This window comes from Vitis riparia, chromosome 5 (assembly GCF_004353265.1).
Source record: "Vitis riparia cultivar Riparia Gloire de Montpellier isolate 1030 chromosome 5, EGFV_Vit.rip_1.0, whole genome shotgun sequence".
NCBI lineage: Eukaryota > Viridiplantae > Streptophyta > Magnoliopsida > Vitales > Vitaceae > Vitis > Vitis riparia.
The window spans coordinates 19,264,246-19,292,064 of NC_048435.1; the positions used below are offsets into that span (position 1 = coordinate 19,264,246).

At 30.5% G+C, this 27,819-nt stretch overlaps 1 protein-coding gene across 4 annotated transcripts; it reads left to right on the forward strand.

The window, feature by feature from the left end:
* The first annotated feature begins 1,189 nt into the window (after window positions 1-1,189).
* Window positions 1,190-14,637, forward strand: LOC117914579 (uncharacterized WD repeat-containing protein C2A9.03-like). Of its 4 annotated transcripts, none has more exons than XM_034829959.1 (10): window positions 1,190-1,295; window positions 2,146-2,284; window positions 2,376-2,543; window positions 2,631-2,717; window positions 5,833-5,967; window positions 6,158-6,268; window positions 12,510-12,601; window positions 12,671-12,776; window positions 13,213-13,299; window positions 13,892-14,637. In XM_034829959.1, exons 2-10 carry the CDS (start codon window positions 2,153-2,155, stop codon window positions 14,303-14,305), a joined length of 1,332 nt encoding a protein of 443 aa, XP_034685850.1. In that variant the 5' UTR covers window positions 1,190-1,295; window positions 2,146-2,152; the 3' UTR covers window positions 14,306-14,637. The 4 variants fall into 4 exon arrangements, with proteins under 4 accessions (XP_034685850.1, XP_034685849.1, XP_034685851.1 ...); XM_034829958.1 differs by having other exon boundaries at window positions 1,191-1,316; XM_034829960.1 differs by lacking the exon at window positions 1,190-1,295 and adding an exon at window positions 1,396-1,414.
* Window positions 14,638-27,819: the final 13,182 nt, after the last annotated feature.

The following is a 27,819-nucleotide window of genomic DNA, read 5'->3' on the forward strand; positions in this document are numbered from 1 at the left end:
TTACCCGATTGATCTCAAAATTAGAACAAAATTAAAATTAAAAGATATTTTTCAAATAAATAGGAATTTAGCCATCAAGGAGAGTTACACTTAGATAGATGAGGGTCTACACATAGACTTCATATTTTAGATTAAACATTTGTAATAATTGAACCAAACTTCCACTTGTGAGTGGCTTGTATCCATTCCTACTTGAAAAAGAAATATTTTATATGTCTTGGAGTAGAGTATAGACGTTTAGAAATAATTGTAATCAAATTTAATGTTGTGCTCAATTTATCCTCGTTGGTGGTGGAGTCATTTTCAAGTTTATGTGAGATATGTTTGGTTTGTTTGTATTTATTTTTATTCCTTAGAGTGTGGAGTGGAGAATACTTTCTATTTTTAAATTTGAAAAATTTAAATTATATTAAAAATAAATATAATTTATAAATATGCATTATAATTTTTATAAACAATAATTTTTATTTTATAATATATATATAAATGATAAAAAAATAAAAGTTTAATTTAAATAAAATAGTACAATCCGTAAATCCAGGATATGATGTGAAAGGTTCTTATCCTTTTGTATAACGAGGAAGAGCCTCTCATCATACTATTTAAATATTATATATAATAATGAATGATATAAGATAAAGTTATATTTTGACATACTTAAATTTAAGAATATTTTTTCTAAATTTGTTAAAATACATTTATCTTTATTCCAAATTTATCCTCTTAAAGATGGAATGTAATGGAACAAATTTTCTAAATTCATTTATCTTGATTTTAAATTCATCGTAGTAGAGATAGAATAGAACGGATAACTACCAAAAACTTATCTTATTATCATTTTTAATTATGTTATTTACCAAGTCAGAAAAATGTTTATGAGCTCGAAAAATTGGGTCATCTACGTTAAAAACTCCAACAATAAAAAAAATTATAAAAAATAATAATATAATATTTTTTATTTAATAAGATAATACAAAATGGGTTTTAAGAAATATTAAATGATTTCAACTGCTTGGGGCAGGCGAACCCCATTGGGCCTCATTCCCACGCGCATATGGAAACAAGCTCAAACAACTGACAAGTCACGCGCTGGTGCAGTTGCGTGCATTCCCTATACTAATGAGGACGGTTTTTTTTTGCCGACAAGGCAAAACCATGAGTTGATTAGAGAGAGAAAGAAGGGAGAGAGAAAATAATAATAGAAAAAGAAAGAAAACCAACAAGGGGTTCCAGAAACACCCCGTTTCCTTTTCCCCACATAGTTTCAAGCTTGACCTCAACCCCACAACCAGAAGGTTGTGTGTGTGTGTGCTGTAGTATGTGTATTTCGATCCCTTTTCTTCAATTGATTTAGTTTATATTCTGTATTTCAATCCCTTTTGTGTTGTGGTTCTAGGGTTTCTGAGAGAAAAAAGCAAGATTTTATTTTTCTGTTGGAAACCATGGTGAAAAGAATTGTTTTTCCTGGATTGATTTGGGTTTATGTTGTGTCTTTTTTAATGTTTTTTGTTGGCAGAAGATTGTGTTGTTCTGGGTTTGTAAGAAAAAAGTAAGGGTTTTGTTTTGCCGTTGGGAATGGCTGTGAAAACACCATGTTTGCGCTGGTCTTCCCAACTCCTGCCTCATGTTGCATCTAATTGTGTTTTATTTTAGTTTTCCTTTTTTGTTTTGAGTTTCTACCTATGCTCTAGCCGCTAGTTTCCGCTTTGATTTTTTTAGGGTATCTAGATATTTGGAGGACGCTACTCCCTGTGAGAGTGGTTGTTTCCTTAATATTTTTTTTTTTTTGGGTTAAATATCATATGGTTTTGTCCATGCAAATGATAGTGTTTGCTACTGTTTTGATTTATTTATATATTTTGTTGGGTTTTCAGGATAATTGGGTTTTGGGGGCAGTTGAAGGATATTCTCTGTATGATTGTGCTTTTCTTTCAAACTGTAATATTTTTCCATGTAATATTTAAGATTTCCAGAGATTGGGATTTCTTTATGAGTTCTCAAGGATTGTTTTCATCTCTTCATATGGTTATTCATTTGTTTGGTTATTCATTTGTTTGGTTATTCATTTGTTTGGTTATTCATTTATATGGTTATGCCTAGAAAGGATAGAGATATATTACTAATAAAAACCTGCATATTATACAGAAATAGCATGTCTTTGGAGCCGGCGGATGAATATGATTACATGGCTGAAGATGAGGATATGGCTGATTTTGTGGATGACATGAATGAGGATAACAATGAAAGAGGTGGTGCAGAAATGGGGGATGATGAGTATAATATGGTTTGTGTCTGTTTTTGATGCTATTTCTTTTGTTATTGTTATTTGTTTGCATTAGAATGTGATATCACTATGATATGGGTTGTTTGAGCAGCTCACTAAGGTGACAGACACATCCTCTGCTCAAGCAAGGAGTGGAAAAGATATTCAGGGCATTCCTTGGAACAGACTGAATATAACAAGGGAAAACTATAGAGTGACTAGACTTGAACAGTACAAGAATTATGAAAATGTTCCGTCATCTGGAGATGCTGTGGATAAGGTCAGTTATATTCCTACAAATTGGTCTTTAGCCTGCAAATTAGCTGTGTGGTGGCACTTGTTAAGTTGATTGTATTGGTCTATTTAGGAATGCAAACAAATGGAGAAAGGTGGGAACTACTTTGAATTCTTCCATAATACAAGATTGGTTAAGCCTACAATCCTTCACTTTCAGGTTTGTGGATTTTGCAAGTGTTGTGTAGTTTTCCGGTGATAGATTTAAAATTGATTGTGTTGACATAATGTTGCTTATTTAAGTGTTAAAAGGTCTGTCATTCCATTCCATACCATAATGACACAGTAAGGAGCATGAGATAACACAAGCATAATCTAATTTCATTGAGGTCTAAGTTTTTTAGAAGGTAATGAAGGAGAACCTCTTGTAGGATGCTAATCCAAGAAAACCTTGGTCTCTTGAAAGCTGAATCAAATTTTACATATAATCTCTTATTTATTATAGTGCTCTTATAGTGTCCCCTTATCAGAAGGTAGAGCTCTCAAACCTTTCTTACTTTTGATTTTAGCTTGACCTTAGATTATAGTCCTATGCATTCATAACATAAATAGAAAGAAGCAAAAAGGCTAGAATACCCATGAGAAGTAGACAATTGGTGCGAATTGTACTGTGAACAGTAAGTATCATTGTATCTTATTTTCAACTTACCCTTGCGATACAGCTAGTGCTCTTGGATTAGACCTTCAGAGGGTGAAAATAAACTTGTTCATGAGTTTAGATCTTATATTTTTGTTGTCCCTTTGATGCTCAAATATGGTTTTCTTTTAGGGGAAAGTTTGTTTTCATATTCTCAATTGAAAATATTTGCAAAATAGGAACCCACCTATATCATGTAATCCCAAAATATTTGTTGGTTTATGCACTTTTAGGTCATAGGTAGTTCCCCGGTACTATCTTTTAATGATATAGGTAATACCTTTGAATGAGTTGAGTTCACTAAAACACACTTTTCCATTTCTTTTATAAAATCAACATGCTATATTCTAGCCCTTTTCACTTATGATAGTCTGTCTTCAATTCACTCATGATAAATCTATGACAGTACTACAATAGTGTGAACGATATTGCTGAAGTAACTTAGGATGGTAAGTTTTGCAGTGCATCAATTCTAACTTAGCTCTACATTGAACAAATCACACCTGCATCAGACTCTTTGGTTTGAAGGAAACTATTCCTTGAGTTAAGGACTATGATACTTGAGAAGCCAAAACCACCTTTTAGATCCTTTTTTCCTTTGAATCAATGCACTTCTCTTTTACTCTTAATTCCATCATGATCAATCTGTCATACTTTAATTGATTTCGCAAGAAAAATGTTTTTGGACATATAATTGGAAGGAATAGAGCACTAAATGATTCCAAGGCAAAGAAACATCAGTGTAATTAAGCCTAGCTTATGTTACATGGGGTATGGTGTGGCTGTTGAGTGCAAATATGTTTCTAGATGTCGGATGTCTCAAATTTCCAAATTTTAGATAAGACAATTGGATTGAAGAGGATCTCAATAGAAGGTATGGGCACTAGAGCCCGGCTCAAAAGGTTATAGATATATATTAAACCAAAATTAAATATTTGTAAAATTAGGGCATGGTAGCTTATTTAGAATTAGAGGTATATCTACTTTATTCTTTATTGCATTTATAATATCAACTCTTTATTAGTGCATGTGTTAGTATACTTGGGCACGTCCAAATAAAAGTTCGGTTATATTCTTATTGTGTTTTTATTTTAGGAATTTTAATTAGGCCATATTACTGTGCATAAAATTCATCAACAAGTATTGCTGGTTGACATGGATTCTAGATCAGGTTTGGTAACTTGATTAACATTTCCTTTTTAATAAAAATTAATTAAATAATATAGCTATTAGGAAGTCCATACCCTAATTTCAAATGGAAAATGCCAATATCATCTCCACTCTATGCAAATCCAATTTTTGTTTCCCATGCTGCTTTTCCTTATCTAACATCCAAGCATACTGTCTCTCTTATTTTTAATGTCCTCATAAAACGCACTTTCCAGAAAACTTCTTTCCTTTAGCAGTTGTGATGGCAAAAAGAAATTAATCAGAGATAAGATCATTTTTGAAGCAAAGAGACATGCCAAATGAGGATTTCATACCCATAGTTGTGTTGAAACAGGTTGTTTTGGTGATATTAAAAAGTCCAGATGTCACAAATCCTTGCCAAGATATGGTTGATCTCTCTTTCTCTCTCTCTCACCCACACAGTGGCCTGCACATCCATGCCCAAAAATTTATTTTTTGATATGTTGTGGAGAATCCCATTTGGAAAATAATTCTTCTGAAATGCTCACGTTCAAGACCATCCCAGTTTACATAACTGTCTTGTCCAAATCAATCATGTTGTAGATTACTTGGATGGTAGAACCCATGAAACTTTACTAACCTTTGATGGTTGCCTTTGCTTCACATTTTATTTTCTATGTTGTCATCTCATTAACAGCACGAACAAAGATACTTAAATATATTAAGTAGTTATGGCTATGTAATATGACTCTTAAATATGACTGCAGCAGTACTTAACTGTGGTGCTACCTAACTGCCACAGTAATCCTTCAAAATAATTGCTGCTGCATTATAAAGTTCGATCTCTTAATTACTTGGCCATTAGACTGTAGTCTCTTCCTCCTGTTGTATTTGCACTTGTATGTCTGTATATATAATCTCAACATAATTCTGAGGTTAACGTGCTTGAAGTAACCAAGTTTTAAAGTTTCAACTTGTTGAAGTGGAACTGACTGGAAATCTGATTGAATTTTAAGATCAATGTATCTTGATTTGCAGAGTGTGAGCTTTGCGTCAACCTTTGGTTACAGGGGAAATTAATTTAAGTTATAAAAGTTTTCCAAACTTTAAAATCACGGAGGAACTCTTCCATTGGATATTAATGCCATTCCTTTGACTTTTGCATACCACAGTACAAGAAAATTGAAGGGAAAAAAAAGAAGAGAGGAGATTATTCTACTCCTTAATGCCTGTCTGTGTTGGTTCAAAGAAGAGATTTGGGGGGAGGGGCGGTGCAGGGGGTGCACTTGTTGTTCTTGGCCTAGTGTTTGTTGGATTTGTAATGGGACTGTTTGATTTTGATTCAGTTTTATTAGCCTGCACTGATATTATTTAAAACGTTGTTTTGGATGCTTGCATTTGTTATTTTAATTTACCATTTTATTTCTTTCAGAAATTTGGATTTGTATACTTGATTGCATTTAGGATTTAATTTCCTTCTGAATACCCCTTGTGCAATTGTCTGCAGCTCAGGAACTTGGTTTGGGCTACTTCAAAACATGATGTCTATCTCATGTCTAACTATTCTGTTATGCATTGGTCATCAATATCTTCAAATTTGTCAGAGCTCCTGAATTTTTCTGGACATGTGGCTCCTTCTGAGGTATTAAAGTTAGTTTTATCCCAGATTTACATATTGAACTTTTATCCCAGAATTTTTCTTTTAAAGATTGATTTCTTAGCCCCGTCCCCCCCTCTCCGCCTTTATTTTCCATTTTTTTTCTTCTTGTATTGAATAAGAAGGTCCAACTTTGCTGTCTTTATTGCTCATTTCATTTTATTTGATTGTGCAGAAACATCCCGGGAGCATATTAGAAGGTTTCATGCAAACTCAGATAAGTACATTGGCTGTCAAGGATAATTTTCTAGTTGCTGGTGGCTTCCAAGGAGAACTTACTTGTAAGGTGAGTTATTTTGGTAGCCTTCACATGGGTAGCTAACATGAGATTTATTGCTTTTGCAATTGGCTATGACATTTTGATGTGTTTTAACAAGCGGACATATGTTCAATTTGTGATTGTCTTGTTAATTTGTATATAGTGTCCATACAAAGATGTGCAAATTTGTTTATAATAGTAGATATGAACTTACAAATTGTGTGTGAGGGGAGAATTAACAAAACGGACAAGAAAAGAGAACTCTACTGGCTATATAAAATTTATGAGAATTCATGAACTTGAAAGGTAAAATCTATAGAAGGGAAAGTGTCATTTTTTTTCCCAGACATGTGAAGACCTGCAATAATGCAATGAGAAGTTATACAGATGTTTGATTGATATTATGGCCCTGTTTGTATAGCTTTTTGTTTTGGGATTTAGCTAGAAACTGAAGCCAAATCCCAATTTTTTTTTTTTTTTTTGATAGGAAACGACAAAGGAATATATTGATAAAAAGAAAGTACAATTAGAAGGATGAGGAATCCTCCCAACAAAGAAAAACAAGACTACAAGTAATCAAATATAAGAAAGTACAAAAAGAGAAAAGTAGACACTCTAGTTACACATCGCTAACCAATCAAGTTGTAATATGTTAAGAGGAATCCCCTTAAAAACCTTAGAACAAAAAGCCCAAAAAGAAGCAAGAAAACAAATAGAATCCCAAAGATACTCAGAATTCCTTGTTTTATCCTCAAAAATCCTTGCATTTCTTTCCCGCCACACTACCCACATTAACGCGATGCACGCGTTTTGCCATAAAACAATCCCTCTCTTAGAAGATCCAAAACCATTAAAATTACTAGATAACATGTCAGAGATGCTCCTTGGGGAAACCCAATCCATCTTTGCTGATTGAAATAATCTGTGCCACAACCCCATCGTCAAAGAGCAATGAAGGAAAAGGCGATCTACTGTTTCTCCATGCTTCATGCACAATTTACATATGTCAGGACTAAATGCTTTGTAGGGTCTTCTCAATTGTAGCAAGTCATTAGTATTAACCTTCTTGTGAGCCACCAACCAGACAAAGGACTTGACTTTGAAAGGGACTTGAGCAATTCAGACAAACTTGGTAGGGAAAACTGGAGGCGACTCAGAATATTGGGATAAGGCCAGAAAGAAAGATTTGATCGTGAAAAGACCTGAAGGAGATAAGGACCAGGATCTCTTATCTGGAACCGAAGGTGATATGTGTAGACGATCAAAAGACCGCATAAGGCCCTCTAAATTTTCTATCTCAGAATCAGAAAGATTTCGGCGAAAATTGAAATTCCAAGAGAAGGGGCGGGTATATCCAAGAATTGATGAAATAGGAGCATTTTTATCCGTGACTACGCTAAGTAATCTTGGATATTGGACTCCCAAAGGTTGTTCCTCCCACCACAAGTCATCCCAGAACCGAATTCTATCCCCATTACCTACCACAAACCGAGTAAACTTGGAAAACTCTTGGAAGACTAGTGCAATGGCCTTCCAAGGACAACGATACTAGTGAGGTTGCCTCAATAAGATTAGTTCCAAGAAGTAAGATTAGTTCTGTATATGATCTTGGAATGAACATCCTTGTGATAGCAGTCTATATTGACCATAATTTTGTAATCAAATCATTACCAGTGATTGTTACAAATAAAAGGAGACACAGAAACCTCTCTCGCTCTCTTTCTTTAGTCTCCATTTCTCCTATTCTTCTCTTAGTTATTTATCGAAATATAATCTTTTTTAAAACCCTAGAAATTGAACTTGCTATCCAAGAAAGGATTGGAGTAGGGCAAGATTCTTCAGGGTTTAATTAAAGTGGGTTTCTAAGATGGCCTTCATTTCCTAGGTTTGCATAAGGAGAGTCATCAGTTCATTCTTCCACAGCAGGAGTCTGAGGTCTATATCAGTTTCTGTTTTTGTTGTTTTTTATTTGCTTGTTAGTTTTTCCCCCTTTTATTTTGGTAGTTGGCCTTACTATAGGTGTACAGAATAGAGATTGTTTTGTGCTGCTCTGATGCTGATCAGGATCTCCTTTTTTATGATGTTTTTGTTTTTCACATGTTCTTTGAGGTGCTTTATTGATTCCAAGTTTATACAAAACTGTGTAGACCTTCATGGGGCCTAGTTGATAAAGGCATTGGAACTTAGTAGACTTCACTGGAATTTAATATGTGTTTTGACTGTGATACATAATGAAGCTGATAACTTTCGGATAAAGTGGGTGCTCGGGGAGGAAATTTCTTGGAGACAGAAATCAAGGGAAGTGTGGTTGAAGGAGGGTGACTACAACACTTGTTTTTTCCATAGGATAGCAAATACCCACAGAATAAGGAACTAGTTAGCCAAAGTGAAAGTGAATGACAGTTGGTTACTGAGGAGAATGAGATAAAAGCAAGTGTGTTTGGGTGTTTTAGAATCTCTTATCTGAGGAAGCAGGATGGAGACCCAGTCTAGATGGTTTGGCCTTTGAGGGTTTAGATAGCTGGGAGGCAGAAAGGCTGGAGGTTCCTTTCTCGGAAGAAGAGGTTTTCACTACTCTCTCTGATTTGGGCAAGGACAAAGCACCAGGTCCGGATGGGTACACTGGCATTTTGGCTTTTTAGTTGGGAGTTTGTGAAGGAAGAGGTGATGAGTTTTTTTATGGAGTTCCATGAGGGGGGCAGATTTGTGAAGTCATTGAATGCTACTTTTCTGGTTCTTGTTCCAAAGAAAGGTGAGGCTGAAGACTTGATAGATTTTAGGCCAACTAGCCTAGCGGGCAGCCTCTACAAGCTGTTGGCTAAAGCGTTGGCCAATAGATTTAAGAAGGTAATGGGTAAAGTAATCACAAGGTCCCAAAACGCTTTTGTGGAGGGTAGACAAATTTTAGATGCAGTTTTGATCGCTAATGAGGTCGTAGACTCAAGGTTGAAAAGCAATAAAGGCGGTGTTCTTTGCAAGCTTGATATTGAGAAGGTGGACGATCATGTAAATTAGCATTTCTTGCTTTTGGTGCTAAGGAAGATGTGTTTTGGGGAGAGATGGATTAAATGGGTAGAGTGGTGTATCTCAACAGTGAAGTTCTCTGTTATGGTAAATGGATCCCCAACTGTTTTTTTTCAAAGATCAAGGGGATTAAGACAAGGAGATCCCTTCTCTCCTTATTTGTTTGTGATTGCCATGGAGGTTTTCAGTTGTCTCTTAAAGAGGGGGGAGAGACGGCTATTTGTTTGGGTGGAGGGTGAGAGGCAATGGTGTTGGGATTATTCTACTCCGTACGAAGAAAAAGAAGGGGGGCTTGGGTGTGATGTGCCTTTCTACAATGAACAAAGCCCTCTTGTGCAAGTGGAATTGGCGTTTTGCCTATGAAAGTTAGGCTCTTTGGAAGCAAGTCATTAATCAAAAGTATGGAGAAGATGTTGGGGGTTTTGCATTCCCATGGGGTGTGAGAGAGGTATGATATTGGCCTATGGAAAACCATAAGAAAGGTTTGGGGTGTTTTGAGCAGCATATTGTCCTTTCAAGAGGGAAATGGTTAGAGAGAGATTTTGGAGGGACAAGTGGTGTGGTGATGAGCCTCTTTGTAATTCCTTCCCATATTTGGCCTATCCTTGTCTAAAGAAGCTTGGGTGGCAGAGGTTTGGAACCTTTAAGGTGAAAGTGGTGGTTGGACCCCTTAGTTCTCTAGGCCCTTTAATGATTGGGAATTGGTAAGTGTGGAGCCTTTTTTTATTGAGACTCCAAGCGACCATAGTGCACCGGGATGTGGATGACAGGGTGATTTGGACAGCCTTGAGGAGTGAGAACTTTTCGGTCTAATATCTCTATTCTATTTTGGAGCACGGTGACCCTTTTTTGTTCCCTAATAGCGTCATTTGGAGTTCTTGTGCCCCTCCTAGGGTGGCTTTCTTCGGTTGGGAGACGACTTGGGGAAAGTCTTAACTCTGGATTAGGTCTAAAGGAGGGGTTTTTTTTTTAGCTAACAGATTTTTTTTTGCCACTCCTAAGAAGAAATTGTCGACCATATTCTTCTTTATTGTGCAAAGTCACAGGTTCTTTGGCATCTGTTTTTTTTATCTCTTTGGGGTTTCTTGGGTTCTTTCCTACTTGGTTAAGGAGACTCTCCTTGGGTGGCATGGGTCCTTTGTGTTACAAGTTCGGAAAAAGACTTGGTAGGTGGCCCACTTATGTATTTTTTGGTCAGTGTGGAAGGAAAGGAACTTGTTAGTGTTTGAAAAGGAGTTATCAATCCAAAGGTTGAAATATTCTTTTGTATGTAATTTATGGTCTTGGTCTAGGGTGTCCATAGATATGTGTCCTATTTCTCTTGTCAGTTTCATTGATTGGTTAGACTGTAAGTAAAGGCATGTGATGTTTTTTGTTTCTTCCCCTTTCCCTCTTAGGTGAGCCTATTGGCTTCTGTTGTATACTTCCTATATACTTGGGGGGGCATTGCTTAGACCTCTCCCCTTTATTTATACATACTTTTTGCTCTTACCTATCAGGAAAAAAAAAAAACTTCCAGATAAGAATATGGCTTGTGAGAGCTTAAATGTGCTGAGGCAGCTGTTTTGACTGTGATTGAGACAGAATGAAGCTGATAACTGATGGATATGAAAATGGCTTGTGAGAGCTTAAAAATGCTGAGGCTTGGAATTTTTTTTTTTTTTTTTTTACATAAGAAAATTTTCAGGATTTATGAATTAGATTATATATTGTATCGTATGTCTATACTTTGGCCATTAGGAACTGTACTGAGTTATGATGCAGTTTTGGACCTTTTATATTTAGTCATGACTGCTGTATCTTGTATGTGAGCTTGAGCTGTTTTTCCCTTTCCTCTGTTTCATGTGGTTACAACATCAGTTTCAGTTGCTGTGTTCTCCATTTCTTTTCCTTCTTTTCTTTCCTCTGTTTCATGTGGTTACAACATCAGTTTCATTATTTTTCTTGTCTCAGATATCATCCCTTCGCTTGTTTTGGCCTGCCCTTTTCACTAGAAGTATCTAGAAACTAGATGGCTTGAAACCTAGTCATTGTAGTTCCCAAAGAATTATAGAATTTATTATTGATCTTGTCAGTTCTTGGTGAACCATCACATTGACTAACTTTCTGTAAGATTTTCCTTTTTCTTACCTACTGTTGTGAGTTCGTTGTTAAATAATTGAAGCCTCTATTAAAAAATCAGCTAAGGAATTGGAGATGAAAATATTGATTGAGGGGATTTCTTCATCAGACAAAGGGATATAGTGGTGTATTGTCTCTAGGGAATTAATCTCATGAGAGAGCACTACTATTATTTTAAATCAGTGAAAGGGAGTGATTCATATAAAAGGAACTAGGCTGTGCCAGTAGCAAGGAAGTGACCATAAATGTTGGTTAGAAAATGATGTGAAATGTTATTTTTTCAATTCAAAAGTTCAGATTTCACCAGACGCAGCTCAACAAAATGTGCAATGAGGATGATTGTATGATCATGTTTGGTTCACTAATCATTCATATGTGTTTCCTTTTTTCCCTTTTTATAAAATTTTGGATGATTGTCATTTTTGCTTTACAAGTAAATTCAACTCTTAGGCTATGCTTGGTTGAGGAAAAATATGAAGGAAAGAAAATAGAGAGAAAAAACAGAAACAAAGAAAAAGTGAAGGAAAAAAAGAAATTTAAATCAATAAATTATTTTTATATGTTATTTCAAACTTATTTATTTAACTCTTCTATATAAATATTAAATAATTTAAAAATGCATAAATTTCTAATTAATTTTAAGTGCATTTGATTTTCTTTCATAATTTTCATGATAAAACCAAACATGAAAAAATCATGTTCTTTAGCATTTTCTCTTCTTTCTTTGATACTTTTTGCGAACCAAACATAACCTTAAGGTCATCATCAACTCATATTTTTCTTTAGATTGTCTCTTTTGAGCAAAATCTGTTGTGGTTCCATATATGGTAAACTGTAATAAGGCAATGATGAGACTGGAAGGCGAGTCTCTATGCAGACATCCTCTAGCTTTATAATTAATTTGGCTATTTGCAACATGAAGTGCTAATTTCCTCTGGTGTATTTTACATGCTGAGTCAATTGCAGCTATTTTTTAAAAAAGCTGTTCTAGTTTCATGTGTTTTTTGTTTCAGAAACCCCAATCTCTGGCGATTCTACTATTGCCCTTTTATATATACCATTTTCTATGACTTGCTTTGTTGTCTTGCTGATGACATCCTTTCTTGTTTATCTGATACTGCAGCGTTTGGATAAAGAGGGAGTAAGCTTCTGTACCCGAACCACTTATGATGACAATGCCATTACAAATGCTCTTGAGATATATGACAGTCCAAGGTAAATGTAATTTTGAGCTAGATTTCCTTTTTTTTGTGGGACACATTTTCAAATATAACTGCTTTGCAGGGGCGGAATCCATTTCATGGCATCTAACAACGATTGTGGTGTAAGAGAGTATGACATGGAGAGCTTTCAGCTTTTGAATCACTTCCGCTTCCCTTGGCCAGTGAATGTTAGCCTTCTTAATCCTTGAATTATCAATTTGCTTTATTTAATCACTTTTCATTTTGTCCTTTCATATTTCATCAAGCATCTGTGGTGTTCCTGTTTTTGGAAAACTACAATGTAAAGTTAACATGACTACAGGTTTTGAGGCCAAGATTGTTTTATCCCACTGATAATTTGACATTATTGAAATCTAAACTGTGTGCCCAAGTTTATCCAAATAGTCTCTTCATTTTTTTTTTCCATGCCAAATGGTTGTTTTGATCTGCTGTATCTTTGGGTATGTGTATGTATGCGTAATTGTTGATAAAAAGATATGCAGAATGCGGACTTCAAATAAGTTGTCTACCATTGCCCTTAGCATGTCAAGACAGTCATGGCTTCACAACCACCATGATCCTTCAAGACTTATCTTATGACTAAACTGGTTCTTTCTGGTGCAGCATACATCAATAAGCCCAGACCGCAAGCTTATTACTGTTGTTGGAGATCACCTAGATGGATTGCTGGTGGATTCCCATAATGGAAAGGTATGAAGGTTTTTCTGGAAAGATAGTGTATTTTCCTTTTTCCTTTTTTTTTTTAATTTTTTATTTTTTGTATAAAAGAAAGACATTTATTGCTGGGAAGACAAATTAATCAAATGTTAGATTCCGAATCTTCTTAGCATTTCATGCATCTCACAGCTAACTGATGGAGTATCAGGGCTATTTTTGTTTCTATGGAAATCATTTCCAAGGGAGAAAAAATTAATATTTATCAAATTCTTGGTATTTTTCTTTTATGTAATATTTGGTATTTTTCTTTTATGCAATTACCATAAATTTGGGAAGAAATTGCCTCTAATAAGGAGAAGCACAGACCTTAGCACACCCATTGCCTTTTTTTGTAAACTCTTATCTCATTTCCTGCTATCTTCTCCTGCTAGGAAGTGATTTTGCATAGAAAGACTTGCTTCTAATAAGAGCTAAAATGCTGATGCTTGAGGGCAAGAAATGGTTGATTCTACTGACAATATTTGCTTCTAATAAGAGCTAAAATGCTGATGCTTGAGGGCAAGAAATGGTCGATTCTACTGACAATATGATACTCTTATTGTGGGTTTTTTTTGTTTTGTTTCAGACTGTGAGCGCTGTGGTAGGTCATCTAGATTACTCTTTTGCTTCAGCTTGGCATCCAAACGGAAACATCTTTGCGACAGGGAACCAGGACAAAACATGCCGGGTGTGGGATGCAAGGAAAGTTGGAACCCCCATTGCAGTTCTCAAGGGAAACTTGGGTGCAGTTCGATCAATACGGTTCTCATCAGATGGGCAGTTCATGGTGGTGGCAGAACCTGCAGATTTTGTGCATGTGTATGACACAAAAGCGGACTACAAGATGCGGCAAGAGATAGACTTCTTTGGGGAGATATCAGGGGTGTCCCTCAGTCCAGATGACGAGGCACTCTATATAGGAATTTGGGATCGGACCTATGCAAGCTTGCTACAATACAACAAAAGGCATAAATATGGATATCTGGATTGCTACCTGTAATATTTCATCAAACGAGTGCCCATCTCCAGCCATCCTCCCTCTCTCGTAGGAGTCTGTTTCTTTGATACATGAATAAGTTACGCTTTGGTGGAAAATTTTCCCACATGTACAGTCCCAGCCCAACTTCATAACAAACTTGTTTTGGTGGATTATCTTCTTCTTCTTCCATTATTTTTTTCAATATTTACTAAAATTGAAAAAGGGAAAGTCTTGTATTTGGTTTTGGTTCTCTCTCTCTCTCCCCAAAACCCATGTTATAGAATTATACAAAATTGTATTATGGGTTATAGTAGGTTATTTAAATCATTAATCTTGGGAGCTTATTTTTGAAATGCAAGAATCTAGAGGATTGAGTTTAGTCCAAGGAAGATCTTAAACTTGGTCAGTCTAGTACTGCCTACTAGTTTCTTCATTGTAGTTTGTTTGATGCATCATGCTTGTTACTGCCACTTGCAATACCAAAGTAAATAAATTCTTTCTAGTCTAATTCTTCATTCCTCTACAGTTAGGGGCTTTGGGAAGGCAGAAAAATTTGACAATTGAAACAACTGAAAAAACAAATATGTTTCACTCTTCTCACTCTTAGACCCCATATGGATGAGTAGTCCAGCCCACATGGCCAGAAGGCTAGTACTGACCTTGACTCCTGCTTCAGAGCTGGTAAAACTAAATATTTCGGGTTTCTGAAAACCAATTTTTAAAAGCAGTTTTTGAAAACTGATTTTTGTAGAATAAAAGTCCAATTTAGAAACCTAAAATGTTTTTAACTCATTTTAAATATTTTTAAATATATTTTAAAAATGATTTTTATGTTTTATTTTTATTGTATAATTATTTTTTAAAATAGTTATCAGAAAACAAATGAATAATTCAAAAAAAGTTCTTTGAAATAAATAAAAAACAATTTTTGATTGCCAAGTGTGTTTTTTTGTTTTTTGGTTTTAAAGAATGAAAAACTGTTTTCGAAAACATTTATCCGACGGTCCTTCCAAAAACATAAATTTATCAAATTGTTCATTATGAGATATTTTCTTGGGCCTTAAATTCTTATGATATTTAATGTTTGGTAGCAATTTTCTTGAGGAAAAATGTTTCCCATCTTTAGAAAAATGAAAATAAAACATTTGTCTTTTTGCAATGTTTTAACTTGTAGAGCTTGTTTTGTTTATGATTTCATAGACATAAAAACTTCCAAAATCTCATTCTCCTTTCTAATCAAGTGAGTGAATGTTAAAAAAAGAATAAGTATATTATACATAGAAAAAAGAATGAAAATAATTCAAGAATCTTCACAATTCACGTGTGAAGATATGCCCTGGAATGAATGAAATGACTCAATCATAAAATATAATAAAATAAAGAGGATTAGCATCCATCAGCCCCACCACTCCATGCCATGCACATGGCTGTGCATTGATAGTGATATCACCTCTGAATTTATTCACTCAACCTCAACAATTTTGGAAGGGGAATGGAAAAATAATAGGATATCTGTTTGCTTATAAAATATTTGGGGGAAAATATAAGAAAAATAATATAAAAGAAAAAAAATTAAAAATAGATTTAATGTTAATAAATTATTTTTATATATTATTTTAAATTTATTTTAGCTAAAAATTAAATAATTTAATTATATTAGTCTCTAATTAATTTTAATTATATTTAATTTTTTCTTATTTTTTATAACAAAAATAAATATGAAAATTTTCCATAAAAAGTTATTTTCTATTTTTTCTTATTTTTTTAATTTTTTTTTTAAATATTATTAACAAGAACTCTCATAGATCTGTCTTAAAAAGTTAAAAGATATTGAAGTATCAAAATAATTTTTACTAATTTTAATTTTAAAATTTCTAGAAGTTGTTTTTAAAAATATAAAGAAAGTTCATATCTTATGATCTTTTACTACTTGAAAAGGGAAAGAATTCCATTGGGGGTGTGGGAACAATTTGACAAAAACTTCATCTCCTAGTCCAATTTGGTAAAATGGTGATCGAGGAATCCAAACCCACCACAATTCTTGTCTTTCCCTTTGGATTCACCAAGTGTCAACCATGTATAACCAACCTTATTGGTTAAGATTGGAATTTAGATAATAAGGCATCACAATAAGAATAGAGGGAAGAGAAGAATATGTATATAAATAATTGAGGAGAGGGGGAATGTGGGTGGTGGATGAGGGGATTGAATAATTCAGAAGGACAGAGAGGAGGGGATTCATATGGAGGGGGTGAAGGGGACAGAAACAGCCCATTTTTCAAATCAATGATAGGCCAGAAAATAGAAGGAGAAGAAGAAGAAGAATAGATAGGAGAATGGGGCCCCTTTCCCATCAGGGTAAGTAGGAGCCAAGATGCCCGTGAACTGGGGTGGTTTTGGATGTAGTGACTTGTGACCACCTCTGCCTTCATCTCCATGTTGCTTTGGCCCTCGGCAACCCCCATTTTTTAAATATTCCCATCACCACATATCCTCTAAGGGGTCTCCCCAACTATGCCTTATTCTGAGCATCCTAGCATAAGTTTGAAATGGTCCCATTCTATACCTTACATAAAAATGAAAGTCAATAAAAAGAAGAGTCATATGTGGAACATGACTACATTTATGTATATTTTAGACTTGGTTCAATTTTTTATTTTCTTATACTAAAGTCATATATATTTGAAATTATAGACTTCTCCTTATTGTCAAGGATGGATAAATCAAGATTTTCCCTAGTAATACTTTTGGTTTAAGTAGGACCCAATGTCACTGCACATCCTAGCACATTGTTATTTTCCCCCCAAGTACTTTTTTCAAAATCAAAATTGTCTCTTGCTCACAATATTCTTCACATGAAATTGTAATTTGAAAAAACTTTTAAGTGAATTTTGTTCGATAGTTTTTAACTTTTAACTTTTACGTTAAGAAAATGTTAAAGTACCGTAATGATACCAGTAAAACAAAGGATCTGAATGTTTGAATATTACATTAAAATTTAGGTCATCTAATAAGAGTACAAATGAATAAAATCAAAATATAATGACACAAATCAATAGGATTATGGTACAAACAATGAAACCTAAGTATATATTAATGATACCACTTAATTGATGATGTCTTTTTAATATGTACAAAAAAAAGTTCAATGTTGTAAGTGAATCTTTTACATTAAATAGTAGAAATAATAAAATAGTACTCACTGATGTTGTAGGATAGGATTTATGTTTAGGAAAGATATTTAAAAGATAATTTTACTAAAAATAATGTTAATTTTGATATTTTTTAAGAATTTTAATTAAATTAAAATTTTGTTTCATACATTGCATTTTAGTAAAAGTTTTAAAATTATTTTTAAATATAAGATATAGATTTTAAAATTATTTAAATAGAATGATAAAATGTGAACTCAAATTTTCTAATGGCATTTATCTATATTTTTAAAATATAAATATTTTTTAAAATACAAACCCATGTCCTAAATTATTATAAATTGCTCAAAGGATGAAAAAGAAGTAGGAAAAAGGGAAGAGTTGCCATCAAGAATTGAAAATAAAAAAAATTGACATGTCTTTGAAAATATCGGTGTACATATCAAGGAAGATAAGGTGTTTGGGATGGGCCATCATCCAAGAACTTGTAGCTATCATACAAATGATATCTCTTTGATTTTTACAATTTTATTTTCAAAACACAAACTTTATACTTATCTCTGAAAAGGAAAATTCCCAGATTATATAGAATTTTTCTATTTTTGGAATTTTTAATTATTTTATTTTATTTTTTAAAAATAAAATTTAATAATTTTCCTGAGGTTTCACAATTATATGAACCCTCATTTTGCTTGGTATTATGCTGCCATCTTATCATCCACAGAGGGTGTCCAGTAACTTTGAGACACATCATCATGCTGATGTGGCAGTGGTACAACCTTCCAATAATATTAGATAACATGCATGGGAAATTTTATCAAAATATATAATAAAGAATATTTGACAATTAACATGTCATTTAAAGAGTACAAATAGTTAATAGTTAAATTTATATATAAAAAAAATGTAAATTATTGGGAAAATATTTTTTTAAAGACTTAATTAATAAAAATTATTAAAATAAGAAATAAAAAATGTTATAAAATAAAGGAATTAAAAGAAAAGGTTGAAAGAAGAAGAAATGGAATGCCTATAAAGAAGCGTACTCTAGTTTTGATGGTAGACCTTCCTTTTATAGAAGCCAAGAGGAGATTTAATGCAATATTTGAATCAATTATCTACATTGGAAACTAAATATCATTTATGATAATCCATAAGTTCTCATATTTTAACCAATTCTCATAGCAAATCCCTTTAGATAATCGTTAGAATATATTTCATTAAAACCTTATTAGAAACACCCAATAAAAACAACTCCAATGAAAGAAAAATAGTATAATATTCCTGATTTAACTACTAGGATATTTTTATTAAAATCTTTGCTAGTAATTCCAGTTGGACAAAACTTAGACAAATGAAAAAGAAAATGGAAAAAAAGAAAAGAAAAAAGAGTAAATCATATCCATATGAATATTCTCCCTCTCACGTGTGATTATACTTTCTTTCATGTTTCAACTTGTACATCTCTCAATTTCTACATCCCAATATTGTATCTTCACTTGCTCAATATAGTAGATGAAAATGTTTTTATAAATAAATCCTTTAAATTATCATATGATCAAATTTGTTGAACATCAATTTCACCATTATCTTGGAATTCACGAGAATAGAAAATTTTGAAAGAGATATGCTTAGTTTGATCACATTTTATAAAATCATCCTTTAATTTATGCAATATGAGCAGTATTATGTTCTTATAACTTGGTTAGATTACCTTTGATAGAGGATGACCTACATGATTCCTAAATATGTTAGATCATCGACCTTAGCCATATACATTTAGGACTTAATTGTTTAATGAATTGTGAGTACTTTTGAATGATTTCAAGAGATGACTCATTATTTGCTTAATTGGTCTCCAAGATATTATTGTACTATCATAAGTAAATACAAACCTTATTTGAGATTAAGTTTTGTGGCGATCTAAAAGATGACTAGCATGTGTATATACAAGCAACTAAGATTCTCATAATTTCAAATAAAGTAAATTCATGTTGGCTATTTCAAAAGGATATTATAGTACATGTTTGACCATATTCTAAATCTTCGAGTTGGGACACAATTGCATCTTGCTTTCAAATTGATAGAAAATGCTATGTCTAGTTATGTATAATTTACAAGATGCATTAATATATCAATCATATTGAAATATGATAATTCAGACTAAGTAATTATGCATTTTTTTTAGGATGAAATAGATTTTTATTCACTTCAAGTCAACAAACATTCATGGGGAACTAAGTGGGTATAATTTATTCATATGAAAGCACTTCAAAACTTTCTATATATGCAAATTGATGAACTAACGTTCACTTGGAAAATACTTAATTTGTAGGTTGAAACAAAATTTTGATTTTCTTAGATCTTTTATTTCAATTTATTTCTTTAGATAATTAATCGTTCTTATGAACTCTTCAAGAGTTCACACGATTGCAACAATTACAAACCCCCTACTTTAATTCATATAGTGACATAATTTTAATCAAGCATATTATCATTCTAACTTGATTTAAAATGTGATGTAGGATTCTCAATTATTGCTTCATACATTAATCCTTTAAGGAATTATCTGCTTTAGACATTTAGAATCTCATAGAAATTTTAGCATATATATGGATAAATATATTATATTTATATCATAAAAAATATATATATTCCTCAAGGAATTATCAATCATATGATTAAGTCATATGGGAGTTAATATAAGGTACCTATACCTATAGGGAAACTTTAGGCTATTACTTTTGCTTTATTTTAATTACAATTCCATACCATGACCTACTTGTATCCAACAATTTTTGCATCAAGTAGCAAACTTCAAGTTATTTATATTCATTAAACTTTATATCTTCATATATTAAAATTTAACTTCATGTGTATCCAATCAAACTTATGTTTTTAAGCATCAAACTTCGAGTCTTAATACTTTTATAGACAAGTTAGTCCTATCTCAATAGTTTATTTTCTAATTTTCCAATTATTTCTACATTAACATTCTTATATCATTCATAATTTGGAGTCTTCATTTTATGATGTTAAGGTCACCTACAAAGAAGGAATATTGTCAATAACAACATTATTTGAGAGTATTTTCCTCTCAACATTTACATAACCAATGAGATAATTTTATTTTCAGGTATTTATACTTCAAGGGTTATTGTTGAAGTTATTCCTTTTCTAAAGCTATTTGCTCATTTTATACATTTTCAAGGGCATCTTGTGCCTTTTCATAGGTTATTTATTTAATCAATTCTAGATTGAACTGTCATTCTTATCATTTTTTGAATGAATATGACCTTTTCGGGAGTGTTAATATTTTTGTACGTGTGTATTTATTTGTACCATTTCCTTTACAAAGAAGTATATCTTTTAAGTCAAGATATTTACAATGTTGTCCTATTGAAAGATTAATTTATCACACTTATGGTATATATTAGATTTATTTGTAGAGTTAGTTAATTTTTCTTCAAGGATATTAACTTATATTTACTTGTAAAATAATAAAAATATTCAAGATTTTTTTTTTTTCTAGAATCTAAAAAATTTAACACCGTTATTTTGGATTTGGATTTTCTCCCCTAACAATGGAAAAATTGTCTCATCAAAATGAAAATTTGCATACCATTTCATATTGCCTTTCAGGGTATAGATAAACTAACTACTAGGTAAAATATTTTAGTTTTATAATTTATGTCTACATAATTTTGCAATGAATTGATGCATCATTATTTACTCTAAGGGACCAAGTTGGTCATGCCAAACTCTTTAAGATCCGATGAGAATGCATAGTATTATAGAATCAAGTCACTACTAACATAATGTTGGCTCTTTTGATTTAACGATGTTTTCATTATTTGATATGATATTAACATTAATTGTAACTCATGTAATACAATTGATGAATCAAGTTAAAAAATTGGAGAAATCATGACTTGGGTCCATATTAATGTAATGAGTAGTATCTATGTGGGGAAATCACTTGATCCACAAACAAAACCCTGATCAAATTTTAGGATCTAATCATTATTAATATGTCAACATTACCAATAAGATCCATTTAGTTTAAGAAGAATGCATTAACTTACTTTACTATGAGTTATTTGTGGAAATCCATGAGGTGAAATATCTTGTAACCCCTCAAATAGGAATTGAGAGAATGTAGAGACTTAGAATATAATGAAAATCAAAGATCTCAAAATATTCCTTAATCTAATTAATTACTCAAAATATTTATTGAAAGTTATCATAATCTAAATATTCATACATATCACCTAAGATCATAATTATATATATATATAAATTATCATGCTTGATATCATATAATATCTCTCTAAAAAACAAAATTTTAAAATAAATATACTGATATTAAAATAATGTGTGATAATTATGCAACTATTTCATAAATATAAAAAATATAATAATTATACAAATATGATTTCAAAAAATATATTTTTATTAATGAGACTTATAAAAATCATATAGAGGAGTTAAAAATTGTTATATTTCACATTTTCCAATAACCTTACAAATCCTCGAGGGACATTCCAAGCTAGTTACTTAAGTTTTATGCTTTATTTGCTTATAATTAAAATTTAATGAGATGCCTTTATCAAGAAAAAACTTATAATTTAGATTGCTAATTTCTATAACAAATAAAAATATTTTATTAATAATTTTTTTATAGCAAAATGTTTTATTTGGAGTGATTATAATGGAATGTTAGAACCAAAAAATTGTCATCTTGAATAATAGAAGAAACATAACTCTATCTAAATTAAACAAAAAACTAAGAGATGTGTAACAATAAAGTAATACATGCAAGAATAACAATAAAATATATCATATGAACAAAACTTTAATGACAAAACAAAATATCACATCATTAAATTTCACGAGTTTAAATTAGCTTAAGATAGCTATCATATCAAGTTTATAAGATCAATTTAATAATTCTTGTCATAAATATATCATTGTAAAATGAAAATCATTGTGTGTTATGAAATAGCTAGGACTTGTGAAGGATTATTCTTTGACATAAAAAAAATTGAATTGACAAGATAAGTTTCCTTGAATAATATTACTCTTAAAATATAATCATCTTTGATTTTTCTGACAAGATTATACTAGAAAATAATATTTCCTATTATTTATTATTCTTTCATTGTTGATGATAGAAAAATGTAGAAGAATCAAAATATTATTCAAACTCACAATTAATAAAAATATTATTATCTCATTTATATTAATATTGATATTATTAGAGGAGACTCCTTCACCCCTTATTGGTTTAGAAAGAATAAAAAAATCAACAAGTTTTTAAATGTTTTTTTTATTATTATTATATTTCATTCTCTTTCAATGATTCCAAATAACATACCTAGAAATAATATATCTTATGGTTAAGCAAAAGAAGTCAAACTATAATAATTTCATTAGAGTTAAAATCCTTTTAGAAAATGGAAATATGATGAAGTTTAAAAACTAAATCTAAATCCCATAAAAGTTCTTCTCTTTAATTTATAAAACAATTTATTCTCTCATGGTTTTATTTACATATAAGATCCATTTTTTCAAATGGAAAGAAGTAAATTAAATAGTAAATAATATAGATAATATGCAAAATTACAAAACACAGTCTTGGATGGTACATAATAGTTAAGATAAAACAATTTTTTTTTTTTTTTTAGAATAATATATCATATTTTGTCCACAATTCAATGAAATTAAGATAAAACAACATTTTTTTTTAGAATAGTGTATCCTTTTTTTTTTCCTTTTTAATTTTTTCCCTCAAACAATCTTGTTTTCTAGGGTTCCAACTTACCAAACAACAACACTTAAAATGTCGATTTCTTTTTTATTCCCACATTTTGTCAATAACCAAGAAAAACACTATTAAAATCTAGTCATTGTTAATAGAGATCTGAGATAGAGAATCACAATTTGAGCAAATCTTCAGTGAAAAATATATAAATTGTAAATTCTTTAAAATAAAGATATTTCACGATACAATTCAAAAACTTTAATGATCCTACTATAATAAAGTTTCTTAGCATTGTGGAACTCCAATCCTTTAAGCTTCATGAATGGATACTACCAAACCAAACTAACAAAAGCTTTTGCCTTTTTTTTTTTTTTTTTTTTTTTTTTTTTTTTAATAAAAATAAATAAATCACAAACATCATATAATATGAATAATTTAACATTTTTAACAAAAAAAAAAAATAAATTGACATAGTCTCTAACTAGTAACAAAAATATTAATATTATTATATTCACACCTTTTGGTTATAAATAATATTTACATTTTCATATCTTATTATTAATAATAATAATTACATTAATTTTTACTATGAGTAATTTTAATTTATAACATAATATTTTTCATATCGTTTTTCGCTATATAAGTTTTTAATATTAGTTTATTAATTTACTAGCCTTTTTTCTTCTTTTTTTTTTTTCTTTTTTTTTTTACATAACTTCAAACTATGAATAATTAAAAATTAAATAATATTATGATAACATAAAAGAACAAACAATTATAATAACTCTAGGAAAATAAAGAAGGCTATATCATGATGTACCTTATCATGAAATTTGATATAGGAGTCTTAAAAAATGAATGATGTTTCAAACTCTTGTTTTAGCCTTGTATGAAATTTGATGTTAAAATCTAAAACAATTGATATTACAAAATATTGTTTTAGCTTCATACTAATAACATGTTATAAAATCAAGAAATTTAAAAAACAAAAGTTAAAAGAAGAAAAACTAGAATGCTTAATAGAATAATAGTCTTATTTCATTAATATGTCTTTCTTTTATAGAAGGTTAGAAGGAGATTTACTTTAATGCTAGAATTGATTATTTACACGATCAGATATTTATAATCATCCACAAGTTCTCATGTCTCAAAAAAATTTCTTAACAAACTTATTAATTTCATAACAAAAATTATAGTTTGAAAATTTTATTTTTAATTAAGTTTGAGTATTTTATGATCTTTAACCATCCAACTAATTAAATATGTCTATGTGACATAAGTCCATATGGCATGATTTTAGTGGACAATGCATCATATTACCACAGGGACATAAGTTGCTATAATAGAGGCATTGGATACTTACTCATTATCCCCTATGCATGTTCTTACTGCTTCTTGAGATCCTACTAATGCAAGTTGGACTTCATATCATAGGACTTAGGAATCCTTTACCACCCTTGATATGTAGTTTGTGTCACTCCACTAATTGGAAGCAAACAAAGGAAGAGATATAGTATATCATGTAGCTATACCAATAGTGAGTACTCATGAAGTACAATCATGTCTCATCTGTGTATAACTACTACCAAACAATTTGCATTGAAAGGATAAATCAAATATTGATTAGTTTATCAAATTAAAAATGAAAACAATAACAATTTGACATAAAAATTAATTCAATCTTGTTTCACCTAATTCGAAATCAGTAGATCCAACTAATGCCCATATTAGAACAAGACATGAGTGGATGTTGATGAGGTGTAAAACTTATTTCTCTTATGGTTATGATGAAAGAACTATGTTCAAATTGTCTTTTATTCATTGTAATTGTTAATGTGGTTAATGTTGTAGGTGCCACATATAAATTTCATGATATGATAAACAAGTTGTAGTTATTAAATCACTTAATTATGACAAGTTTTCTAATGGACTGTGTTTAAATAAGAAAACCACTCTTAAACATTCTATTGATACATTTTAGGGATTATGGTACTTTACACAAATTGATTAACATATTTTCATTTGTAATTAAAGTACTTGGGATTATTGTGAAAGATGAGTCAAATTTTGAATAAAGATATGAAACAACTAATTTGTTTGAGTTCAGTTTATATTTGATGAGAGCTATATTGAGAATCATAAATGAATTTTTACGAGTATTATAAAGGAAAAATTAGGATATTGTCAATGTTATAACCATAATTAAAGTATGTAAGCAACAATTACAAATGATGAGAGAGTGATTGAGATTTTTTATTTGATCATATTTCTTGTTTTTACAAAAAACCTTAATATAATGTTTTTTTTTTTTTTTTTTTTTTTTCTGGTGAAGAATATAATATTGATGTTTCACGGATGATAATTTCCCACTCAAGGAAACCATGATGTAAAGCTTATAAAATCATAAACTTTCATCACTATCAAGTGGAGTTTTCTATGTTGTTATAAATATAGAACTTTAAAAGCTTGATAATAATTTTTTACTAAGATAAATACTAAGACTCTGTTTGACAACTGTTTTTAAGAATAGTTTTATGTTTTTTAGACTAAAAAAACTAAAAAATATGTTTGACAATGAGAAACTGTTTTCTGTTTTCTCTCAAAAAACATAAAATAGAAATGTATGTTTTCAGAAAACTTCTTTTAGTTGTTTTCAATTGTTTTTTGAGAGCTGTTTTAAATAATAATTATACAAACATATGTAATAATTAAAAATAAAGTTATGAACATAAAAATTATTTTAAAACATATTTAAAAATATTAAAAACATGTTAAAAACAATTTTAGATTCCCAAACAGACTTTTGTTTTACAAAATATTATAAAACAATTTTCAAAAACTGTTTTTAAAAACTATTTTTTCATAACTGTTTTAAAAAGCAGTTACCAAACAAGGCCTAAGTCACTTCTTGAAGTGACTTGTGTAAATCTTAATCCTTCAATTATTTCTTTTGGTAAGATTGTTTAATTTTATCTACAAGATTTTTTTACAATAGAGCTCATGATATACTTAATGATTAACTTGAAATTTATATTATTGATATGCACTTTAGCAAAAATGGTCTTGCACAAAAAATGATAGAAATAAAGAAATACATTGTGCATACATTCATTAGCTTACTTGTGTTATTGGTTTAATCATATCTGTTATGCCTGTTACCTTGGAAAGACCATTTTCCACTATGAATATTATGAAGAATTGACCAATGAATAAGAGAATAATGGATGAACACTAACTTCCTTTTGTTTATAGAAAAAGATATATTTGAGTATTGATAATAGAACTACCATGGAATACTTTCAAAATATGAAAGTTTATTGAGGAGAATTGTAAATGTATTTGATAGAAATATTATCAATCAATATAAAAAAATTTAATATTATTATTTGTTGAATATTATTTTTATTTTCTATTAACGGTTACACCATCCTCCTAAAAGTAAAATGTATTCAATAGAAATATTATGAATCAATATAAAATTTCTTATATTTATTATTTGTTGAATGTTAGTTTTATTTGCTATTAAAGTTTATCCCATCCTCCTAAACGAAAATATTGGCTTTGTCACTAGCGATAAGAATGAATATATGGACTAGTACGTTTGGCTAGCATGAAGGGGTCACTTGGATCCATCATAGTTGGAGACATATCATCGATGAAAACAAAAAAGAGGAAACATTTTTCATGAGTGACACATTGACAACTTTATATGCATGGGCATGCATTATTGCAGCTACAGTTAGTTGATGCATATTTTCTAATTATCAAATTTTGGGTGCTTTGTTGGTTGATGCACATTGATTTCTAGGTAATTATTGCTACTTTTGTTTGGTTTCTATTGAATGATTGTTGAAATTAAAAATATGTTGATTTTAATTATGTCACTTCTGTCACGGGGTTCATTCTCTCTCTTTCATCACCTATTCATCTATATGATATAACATAGATTTTCTCCTATGTTTATAAGGCTCAATTTTATTGGCTCTTTTGTTTTGTTTTTTTGTTTTTGTTTTTTTAAAACTTTTTTAATTTTTAATTGTAGCTGAAAATTAAAATTGAAGTGAAAATGAATTCTTGAGAGAGTAATATAAATATTTTTAAAAAATTATTAAATGTGACATTACTTTTAATATAAATTAAATAGAGTTTTAGTGACATTTTCATTAATTTTGTATCGTGGATTTTTATTTAAGATAGTATTTATTTTTTCACTTAATTTTAAATAGAACTGAAAAAACTAAATAGTACTTAATACTATTAAAAGTATTAGATTTTTTTTTATAATATTTTATTTTTATTAAATATGAAAAAGTAAAAAAAAAAATCAACATATTACTTTTTTTTATTTAGAAACACCTATATATTTTGATTTTTTTTATTGAGACAAAAATTTATAATAAGTCATAAAAAATAAATAAATAACCTAAAATTTGATTAGTAAAAAGGTAAAAAAAACAAACGTCCTCTAAGTTAGAAACTTTTTTAATATAGAAAAATTATACTAATATCGAATTTAGAAAGAATTTTTAAGAGAATCAATTTAAAGTAGTTTATTCATATTTTTCTCTTTTAAGAAATAGTTAATTGATTTTATCAAACTCCACTAATTACAATAAGCT